We start from the raw sequence: 11,166 nt of genomic DNA on the forward strand, positions 1-11,166 counted from the left end.
GAAGGCACAAAAATTAAAACTACAAACGGTGAAACCTCAAATACTTTCTGCCATACAACCAACAAGATTATTTTGAACACAAAGGATACAACCATAGGATGTGGCTCCACGTCACCACCTTTATTCTGTCCCTATTAAGGCAAAAATTCACCTGGAGATATTCACCTCAAAGGAGCTGCTTCCAGAATCATTCTTTACACACACACACACATACACACACACACACACACCCACCCACCACCCCTCCATCCCACCCCGCCGTGAATCAATCTGCAGACCTCGCTGAATCTAGATCAGTGATCCTGAAGGCGTGGAATTCAGTAACCTTAAGGCACAATTTTGGTGTGCCTAGCAACCACCTAGACTAGAGTTTTGTTTAAAATATAAAGTCCAGATACCTCCTTACAGCTATCAAACCAGACTCTCTGAGGGGGAGGCCCAGGGATCTGCATTTTATCCATTTAATTCAGATTTCTTTTATGTTCACTTAAGTTTGCTAACCACTAGCCTAAATGAAGAACGATTTAATAAATCTCAAATAAAGCTGGTATTAGAAAGTGATTTTCTCACTATTCGTAAGAATGTTCACTCTTTTCAACTGCCCACAAGAGCCCCACAAATCGCCAACCTTCAGAGATTTTTCCAGCTCCTCTACTTCTTAAATCACTCTAGACTGGAATTTTCAATTTTATTAGGTGCTCTGAGCTTAAAGCACATAATTCTAGATCTTAAGATTCTGTCCCAAAATGGTATTTGAGGAGCACGACTATGTCATTCCTTCTCCTAGCAGTGAGTTTTTGGCAACAGCAGACCACTTGCTGACAAACATTTCTCTCTCATTTGAAATTGCAGGACGGTCATTTCATGTACCTAACTTCTTAAAATATACATATGCCACGTAACGAAAACCAGAAGGATACTACCTCGCCTTTTCTCTTTTAGCACAACTTCATTCTGAAGTTTTGCTTTAAATGGCAGATGTCACGTCCAAACAGGTTTGCATTCTTGAATTCATCTCCCACAGAATGGATATAAAATCTATATTGCTTGACAAAACCAAGTATAACACACACAAAAAAAATCAAACATAAGAGAAATAATGCAATTAGATGATTAAACAAAGACATCCATTCATCTTTTCTGAGTATTTTATTGAACATTCATTAGTTATTATGCTAAATATGATATAAACATAAGAATGTTTAGAGTAGAGTCAGGATTTAAAAATAGGAACTTTAAATTTTGAGCTACATCCCTGGCTCATGTGTCAATCAAGGGCCTACAAAGAAAACCTAGTCATTAGGCAGCCCTTGCAAATATTCTCCCTGTTTATGCCACTTACTAGTTTTTCCTAGATGTGTATGAAGTTCCAAAAGGAATCATTATACCTTCTCAATAACTCATAGTGAACAATATATACATCTGGAAATAATGCATTTATTTTACTATCATATTCAATAAAATGCATTTTTAAAAATTTTATGTTAAGCTCCATAGGATAGAAGCAAAAGGACAAATCAAAGATGAATGAAAAGAGCAATGATAATACAGAGGAGAAAAATACATAATAATATTTGAGAACACTTCCCAAGGCAGATAAATTATATACTAAAAAAGAATATGTAATCACTCATCACCTGTACCTAGTAACTCATAATCATGTACGTTATTTCCTATTGTCAATATTTAGCTTTAAAATGAAGGCTTAACAATTGAGTTGGTAGCCAAACAAGAAGAGTGCTGTACACAAAACAAAAATGCCATCAGCTAGGTACTTGTTGCATCTCATAGCCTGACACTTTGAACACATGTACAAATTAGTTTGAATGCAATGGATGGGGAATGCTTGAAATTCTCAGGCAAATGAAATAAGCAGTTTCTCTTTCACCTAATTTTTTCTAATTTATAAGTAATTTGTTGTGAAATATCTACATTCTACCAAATATATATGTTCTTGTATTCTTATAAAATTTATAATAGTGGTTTTCCTATTGCCACACAACACCCTGCACTTTGATAAAAATGTTTAAAGCCACAGTGATTGCGTACGCTTGTGTACACACACGAGTCATAGCCAGGGATCCAGAAAAGAACTCCAGTTTTAATTTTTTTTAATGGGTTGACTGGGCAATGCCAACAAAACAAACCACTTCTTATCACTTTTTTCTTTCTTAGATATATGACATCAGTTAACCTATGAACTACTTAATAAGGTTACTAGCAAGTAAATTACTGAGGAAAAAAAAGGAAATGTTAGATCAGTCGGAGGCATTCAAATTTAGTTGAAATTAATGGATCTTCGCCCAAAACTATCATTTCTTGAGTCCAAGGAGTTTTAAAAGAATATTCCTCCTCTTTCACAACAAATCTACAAAGTTGTTATTATTCCTATTTTACAAAATTGGAAACTAAGGCTCCAAGAAGATAAGAGTTGGTGTTCCCAGGGTCTCACATTCATAAAGGGGCTCAGGAGGTGGTTTTTCAAACCCATGACTCAAACTCTGAACTCTGTGGTAGAGAAAAGTAGTAAGTGGCCATTAAATTCTGATTTTAAATTATGGTATCTATTTTTTACAAATGTGAAAATATTAAACTACTGGAATATATTTTGTTTAATTTTCTAATGGTAATGAATCTGTTCCTTAGAACTTTGTTAGCTAAATTGAGCCCGCATTTTAAAAACTTCAATTAAGATACAGAAATTTATCAAATATCCTACCTCACAAATGTATTTTATATATTTTTCATTATTTACATGACAGTTACACTCACACTGTCAAGGCTTTCTTTAATAGTTTACACATGTCAGAGAGCTAATTGTAATTTCGGAGGAGGCTAAATATGTATGTTTATGTCCTTTCACTTTCTCATAGGCTTGTATCAATACAATACCGTTCCTAAAATAATGAAATCATTTTTTCATTTTCGGTGCTTGAATCCAGACTTCCCTTCATTTTCTGTCTTTGCTCACTGTTCTCCCATTTTCTTGGGCTATCCTCTGTCAGCAGCTTTCCTCCCCTTATTGTCATCCTTCCACTTCTGCTACTTTTCTTCCTTGCCATTCAGTTCTCGGTAGCTTCTCAAGTCTTCAAAGCCACCTGCAATGTTGTAATAGCCAGTGGTCGTCTGACAAGAAAACTAGGGAAGCCTTGCCCTTCTGCTGGTCTCCTGGAGTATCTTCACTGACAGGCTGACACTAGCAAACCCAAAACCGATGACAAAGTGATAGGGTTCTAAGCAACTCTCATTTATAAGAATAAAATAGAAATAGATGAGTTACTAAATTCACCCTTGATGTAAAATCCCCAGCTGTTCCTCCATATGTGTTCCCAAGTAAATTACTTCCAAATAAATAACATAATAAGTGATTTATGCATCTTCAAGTCACATCTTCAGGGTTATTTTTATTGTTATGGCTGCACTCCACAGATCCATAGTGAACAAAATACCCAAAGTGGACAATATATAAACTTACCTCCGACATCCCCAAGACAATTGGCACTCTTATGATTTCACTCAGTACAGTTTCCTTAAGATAAAGACTATAATTAAAAAAGTCATATGAGGTCAAAGACTGGGAATATTTTTTTCTGGCTATTGCATTGCCAGTGCTTTGCATAATACTTGCCACATGGAGGGCCTCAAACATCTTTTAATAATTGGGTGGCATAAATATGAGTGTAATCCCCTTATTTAAGAATGTACTCTACTTCCTTCAAAGTTTTAAAGCTCATAATATGTGTTTATTTTTCTTTCATATGGCATTATGGCAGTTTATCAAAAGCTTGATAATATACTATGTATCTCCGTAGAACCCCAGAATAGGGAGGGGCTTTAGGTAACACCTTACAAATGAGGAGGATCCTAGAGACTTAAAATAATATGCGTAGAGATACAGAAATGTTCAGTCGTCCAAGGTACAAGGAATGAGAACCAGGTCTCTTGAATATTTTTCAATTTTATCAATTCAATTTACTTTACCATTAAAATGGTGTAATTTGTTATGATCTTTATAACGAGCAGTGATATATATATATAACTTTTAAATATCAAAAATCAGAGTTTGACTACTCCATTGATCAAATATCTAGTTCAATTACTTGGCGATATTCTGGTATTTATGAAATTCGTTTCCATTTTCTTATTTGCAAATTGTTCTGAATAAAGAACAAATTCCCAGTGATTAAGACAATATTCCATGATGAGGCAGCTAGGAAAAAGCTAGCTTCCGTAGCAAGTATAGTTTCTCCTGAAATATATTGTAATGAATTCAAGAAAGCTCATAACAATAAAAAAAAAAAAACCTAGAAAATTCCACGTAAGAATGCCCTGGTAATGACTATTCTCAGAGACTTTTTTTAAGTCCTTCAGCTCTGTAAAAGACAGGACAGATCCTGTTTCCACAAGTGTTTTCAGAGAAGTTTAGAATTCTGTCGATGTAGGAGGGTGAATCTACTAGAACTTTTTGAAGTAATGTTCTAGCTTACCAAATAAAGATGAGGGGAGGGTGGTGAGAACCACAGAAACAAGTCACTGCTTTGAAATATAACCTGTGTTCTCTTTGTATTGCTAAGTCTACTGGCGATATAGTTAGCCAGTGGGAATTTTTTATACATGCCCTGTGAGGTTGAAAATGTTTATACTATTTTCACCAGTATATTCTGAGCATTCCAGCTGACAGATCCTTTTCAAAATAGAAAAGACTTACAGCATGAAAAGTACATATAGGTGTTATATATATTACATCACCATAATTATTTTCAAGTTTCTCATCCTAAAAACCATTACATAGGTAGAGGTTTTTTATCCAGCAAAATGTCAGAGTCACTCAAATATGACGGATAAAGGTTAAAATCAGAGAGTATTTCTTCCCTCTTATTCTGGTAGTAAATACCTGAGTTCTGTGTATTTTATCTACATGTAAGTTGTTGAAAAGAGTGTTAAATTAAACTGGCATTACCAGAGGTACTGCCAATACTTTTTAGAAATTCATAAGTTCTGAGTCTTCATTAAAAAAAAACACTCCCCCCAAACTAATGATTATCTTCAGTAAAATCATTGTATTCAGATACGAATCCATTGTACTGAAGAATTAGCACATAAATGTGCTTCAGGTACTGACACAAAACTACCAATGCACAGGATTACTGGACTCCTTTAATAAACACTATGTTCAACAACTTGCAACATCAAATAGCTCCTAAAATCACACTTCCTGAGAAATATCTGCAGTGAAGAATAGGAAACAGTAGCCAACCCATTGTGTAGGTTATCAAAGGAAGAAGTGGCAGAAAAGTAAACCAAAGGGCTAACATATAAGAAAAGGAAGGTGACGGAAGAATAGTTTCATTGTTAAAAGAAAAAGTCATACCCCATTAACGCAAGGGCCACCAAGATATTTGCAGGACTCCCTGGTATCAGTGCCCAGCCCCTCAGGATGCCATTCCTTGTCAGGTCCCCCCTTCCATCAATTGCAAGAGTATTTTCAAAAGGAGACTCAAGAGTAGTCAAACAAGGTCAAAGTTCAGATTCATTCTGGAAACTTCAAAGAAGTAAAAGTCCCAAAAGAGAGTAAGTAGGTAAAACTGCTGTCAGGAGTTGAAGTCCTTTTGTCCAAGGTCAGGGAGGGAATAAAAGGTGGATGGAGGTTTAACACTGCATTTCCTTCTGATTCATCTGCAATGGTGTGGATTCCTTTGAAACAGAGGTCATACTGACAGAGAACGACTAAAATACAGGTCTGGCATTCCTGCAAATGGCATATGTCAAGGGTAGCGGAAATGCCTCAGCAAGAATGAGCAGAAGTGTTCTGAAGAATACCTAGAACCGGGGCGAGTCCAGCAGATACCTGGAACTGTTGATACAGACATCGCGAAATGAGCCTAAGTTCAGAGGGTTGGGAAGGCATTTATTCATTCAACAGATATTTATGAAGATCTTAATATAAGGAAGGCACAAAAAAACATGAGTGAGTAAGCACTGAAGAATTCAGGGAAAACAGAGCGAAGGTTTGCGGTCCGGGTGCAAGAAATACCAGAGAAGTTTAGAAAACCAGACACCAGGGTTGCCCAGAGAAAAACGTTGAGCCAACCATGCTCAGTGAATAATTAAAAAGGCTATGAGATGGGGAGAAAGGGGATTAGAGGGGGTTTTTTGTTAGAAGGCAACTCAAAAAGTATCTGACAGCCAGTTCCTGAAGACTTGAGAAAAGGGATGCAACAGAGAATGCAAAGAGGCTGTGGAATTCAAAGATGTCAGAGGAGGTCACGCTAAGAAGACCAAGAGTGTGGGAAAAAAAGAGAGGAAGCGTTTCCTGGAAGGGGTAAGCGCCCCTTTGGGAGAACAGAGATGAAACACATGGAAATGAGAACTGCGGGACACAGTGCCTGGGAAAGTTTGGGGCAAAGAAAACAGGTGGGTGTGAAGGAGCGCTGGGGCCGTCGCAGTCAAAAGGGTGAAAGGCTAGAGGTGGGCCGGCGGGCCCTCGAATCAGGAGACCCCAGGAGAGCGAAGTCTTACTCCTTTAGCGTGCGCTAAGCCCCATTCCCTCAGAGCCCAGGGATGGGGTGTCGCCCGGGGCCACGGGGAGCCCCAGGCCTGGTGGGGTGACACCGGGCCGCCCCCCAGCGGTCGGGTTCTGCGCGCCCGTCTCGCTCGCCCGGCGCCAACTTTCCCGATCCCCGTACTCTCTCCGGACGCGCCGGCCCTCCTTCCGCCCCGGCTCACCGAGGGTGCAGTCAGGCGGCTGATGCTCTCGCCCAGCGAGTCCAGGTTGACCCGCCTCCGGCGCTGCGCCCTCCTTGCCCCAGCGTTGGCGGCGGCGGCGGCGGCGGAGGCAGCCGGGGCCGGAGCGGCGGCAGCGGCCGCGCGGGGCTCGGCGTGCCCGGGAGGGCTCCGGCTGCCGTTCCAGCAGAGCCTGGACATGGGGCATTCCCCCTCCTCCTCGGGGCTGGTCTCCAGGTAGTCAGAGCCCAGGGAGCTGAAGGACTCGGACGAAATCTTCCTTCGAGACATTCTGATGGCAGTGCTGCGGCGGCCGAGGCGGCGGCAGCCGGAACGCGGGTGGCAGCACAGGCTGCAGCAGCGGGACCGGCGAGCGGCGTCGTTAGGCGCTTTGGAGCCACGGGGCGCTGCGATCGCGCTTAGCCAGGAGGGAGCCTCCGAGGCCGCGGAGCCCGTTGCTCATGGCGGGAACTTCCGCACCGCCGCACCTTGGGGCCCGGGCTCGGCGGCTGCGCGGGGCTGGGCAGGGAGCCGCCGCCGATTCTGCTGCTGCTAGCGCGGCGCCGCCTCAGCGCCCGCGTCGGCGCATCGCCGTGCTACACGCTCCGGCTCGCGGAGACGCTCCAAGTGTGTGACCGTGGGCGGCGCGGCGGAGAGGGCTGCGGCCCGTGCTGTCAGGGAGGCACAGGCTTCTACCGCCTGCGCGCCTATCTCGCCCCCCTTCCCTCTCTCCTCCCGCCCCTCTCTTTGCAGCCCGCCTCCCTCCTTCTCCCTTTATCCACACCGCACCCCCCCCCCATGCTCTCCCTCCGCCCGTATCACGTGTCGCCATCATACTCATTGGGAGTCTCTGCCTCGCCTGTCGCCACGTTTCAGGAGCAATGAGGACACTTCGTTGCCGTCCTCTGCGCGCCCTCCCCGCTCCTACCTTCTCCTCCTCCGAGAAGGAGTGCACCATAGCTCAGATCTGACCAAAGGGCCTTACCCCAAACACCCTACCCTCGCCCGCAGAAGAGACTGCTGGGGAGCAGACGGGCCCGGCGGGCGCAGAAAAGGAGGGGATCCTCCTCGGGAAAGCCTGAGAGCGTGAAGGGGAGGGGGCACGGGAAGGGTCCATATTTGTCCTTTTTCCGCGTTCCTTTGAGTTTATTTAGGAAGTTCTCAGGCTTGGCGAAAGGCCCACCGGTCCAGCCCGCCCATTCCAGAGGAGACGCTTCCAAAAACTAAGGGGCAACATGTTGGCACCTATCTTGCTGAAGCAGTTTGTGGGGACGAGTGTGCTCCTCCTCAGGAGGTCGCGTGGGCTCGGAGGGAGCCCAGAGCCGGGCGGCACTGAATGAGGACAGCGTCTGCTCGGGCGACAGCGCTGTTGCCAAGAGTCAGCCTTGCTGGGCGTGCGGGGCTCCTGGCTCCCGCCGGCTCCACACTGGTGCTGGACAGCTCCGCTTGCCACCTGCGGCCACGTTTGCGGCTTCGTGGGCTGGGGGGCAGTTCTGCAGACATCACTACCTAGGAGCCGGCTGGCCTAAAACCAGGGAGTTATCCCTTGTCCCTCATTCTACAGGCTCTTTGCGCCAAATATACTGTTTGCACTTGGCTGCAATTGCTTCCCAGACAATTGCTTCCCAGAAAGCTAAGGGGAGTGGGAGAAAGGTTTAACAAACCCAAGAACAGAATCGCCGTAGGGCAAGCACAGCTCTTGCTCAGAGTTTTCGGTGGAGCTGCTCCGTTCCAAACCTTGCCTCCTTGCAAACCCGCAGCCGCTCTAAGCACCGGCCCCACTGCACTTGCTTTAGCTCCAAAAAAGCCTCAGACTTGTTCGGACCTTAGGGGAAGGGGTGGGAAGTAAGGGGCAAATAAGAGTGTGCTGGAAAAGAGAATCCTACACGGTGCTTCCCTCTGCAGCATATCAGCACCCTCACCACCTTTCCTTTTCCGGGAAAGAAAAGTTCAGGGGCTCTGGCTTTAGCTCCCTAATGATACTGAGGCCAAAGGGTTCTTTTTTGTTTTGTTTTGTTTTGTTTTGTTTTGTTTTGTTTTGTTTTAAGGACCAACCCTTACAAGGTGAAGGCAGATCGGTTTGTGGATTACGTTTAAGAAAGCAAACAAAAAAACCCCAAAACAACAACAACAAAGAAGAAAACACCACAATCTTGTACTTTTACTCCAACCCCAATTTGCTTTTAACTTTAAATCTTTGCAGTTGTTTATGAGGGCCCAAATAAATATAAATGCTGTTTGAGATTTCTTTTTGTATTCTGGAAACATCCACTCAAATTGATTCAGAGACATATCTGATTCTCAGATTTTAAATAGGCGTTAAAGATATCAAAAATGGGTGCTATCACTTACACACTACCTTTCAAATATATATTCTTTCACAGACTGCTAAGTAAGCTGCTAACTGCACGGTTTCTCTTCTTAGAGGAAATTCAGAACTCTTTTTAAAAATTATTATTATTATTATTGTTTTGGTTGTGTAGTTATCTACTGTTGATTTCACCATTATGTCATTTAATTCTGTATGCATTTGTTTCCACTGGAAATTAGACACAATCATATATTTTTCATCATAAAGAATAGTCATTGGTTCTGCTAAAAATTCTCACTGGCCTTTTTTCTGAAATATAATGAATGGTTTCTTTGAAAATTACATTATTGCAACTTTGGGAAAACTGTCTAATATTCTTGCTCTGCAGCGGTGATCACAGCATAAGTTGGAATTCTTAGTTCTTGTCTTTAGCAATGGTGGATGTCAAGATTTTGTGGTCATACAATTTTACAGCTTCTATTAAGGATACTAAATAACATTAGGCCCTTCACATTCTTTTAATAAAAACTGCTGATGCACACACACACACACCACACACACACACACACACACACGTTCTGTTGTGGTAATGGTAAATAACCTTTGCATTGAACTTAAAACCCAAATTTTCACTAGTAATTCCAACTCTTGTCACAAAATCAAAATGACTGAGTGCTGAGCAATGAGGACAATTTGTTTCTAAAATTTACAAGAGTCCTAAGAGTCTTCCTGTTTACACTGGTCATTTAGTGCCAGAAAGAACTCTGAACCTAACAGACATGTTTGCTTTGTGTGAGCCATTTGAGTCAAAGACTCTTTATAGAATCTAGCCAAGTGAAGTGGTCTTGCTGTTTCCTGCATGAATTAGCCTGCCTTTGATCATTATTTTCCCACTGATTTTTAAACTATAAACAAATGGAGGCCTAGATATAGACAGTCCATCATCTGTATTACTTTCAAGGATTTCTTTTGTATTTCTGTTGAACAGCTGGGTTCAGATGCTGTCAATATCAAGAGCGCTATGCTCTATACTTGAATTAATATGTTTTAAAGGAAGATAATAGGAATAACTTATTCTTCACAAAAGCAATTTTTAAGACTTAGAGCTAGTAAAAGGAATCCAAACACTTTAGGAAAATGAAGAGTTTCTGCTCATATGTTAGCAAAAGAAATTTGCCTATGTGTGCCCACAAATCCAGTTCTGCTGTATGTATTGTGCTTCAATAAATTCCTTAAGGCCCAGTCTCCTATTGGAAAGGAAAGTGCAGGAATGTACTTGGATTGTTTGCGAAGTCAGTGAGTCTGAGGACTCTCTCCAGATTGGTGAAGCATTGAGAACTTCTTAAGAAAGCAGTTTCTCCACCTTAGTAAAAAAATGGTGACTATTTCCTCTTTAAACATAAACAACTATTGTTGTGTGTGCCTTACCTTCATATATAGCACTGCTATTTATAAGTTCCTTTCACTTACTTTGCCTCATATAATTTGAATTTCATCAAATCAAATTTTGTAGTTAAAGAAAATTCACCTCTATCAAATTCAAGTAAAAACTACTATCAGTCCTCATGCCCTGGCCAGGTGACTCAGTTGGTTGGAGCATCATCCCATATACCAAAAGGTTGTGGGTAAGATTCCTGATCGAGGCACATTGAGATATCTCTCTCTAACTCTCTCTCTCTCATCAATAAAAACATATACTCCTTTATTTAGTAAAAATAAAAAATAAAATCAGTGCTCACTCCCCAAATTCTTTGCAATGCAGAGCTCCAAACCTTTTCCTAATTTGTTTTCATCCATCTAGGTCTCCTGCAAGAAAACCTGCAACACCTACATAAGCATCCCCTGGAGTGGAGGTCTTGCTTGCCTGGTATCATGAGACTGAGGAAATCTCTCCTTATAGTCAGTCTTTACATAAACCTGGCAAATCACAGGAAATGTGCACGTAAAGTTAAAGCAATTTCTCTGAAGAAATATAGTAGCTGGTGAACTGTTAACTAGGGCAAGTTTTCCTGGATCCCTAATCTAGAAAATTACACACGTATGTTCTCCTTACCTGTAGGTTAATCCTACTCACATGTTGCCTGAAAGAGATCTTTCTACACCTCCTACTTTCTCATACTTTCTTTTTAAAA

General features: G+C 42.0%; 1 protein-coding gene across 1 annotated transcript in view; it reads right to left on the reverse strand.

Moving 5' to 3' along the window:
- Positions 1 to 7,141, reverse strand: part of GUCY1A2 (guanylate cyclase 1 soluble subunit alpha 2) — a 340,761-nt gene extending 333,620 nt beyond the window's left edge. Inside the window, exon 1 of the mRNA XM_054592483.1 lies at positions 6,727 to 7,141. Within this exon, the coding sequence (XP_054448458.1) occupies positions 6,727 to 7,014 (288 nt within the window). The 5' untranslated portion in view covers positions 7,015 to 7,141. The remainder of the gene's footprint in view (positions 1 to 6,726) is intronic.
- Positions 7,142 to 11,166: the final 4,025 nt, after the last annotated feature.

The sequence above is a fragment of the Pteronotus mesoamericanus genome, unplaced genomic scaffold (assembly GCF_021234165.1).
Source record: "Pteronotus mesoamericanus isolate MK-2021 breed Mesoamerican mustached bat unplaced genomic scaffold, CSHL_Meso_final scaffold_36, whole genome shotgun sequence".
NCBI lineage: Eukaryota > Metazoa > Chordata > Mammalia > Chiroptera > Mormoopidae > Pteronotus > Pteronotus mesoamericanus.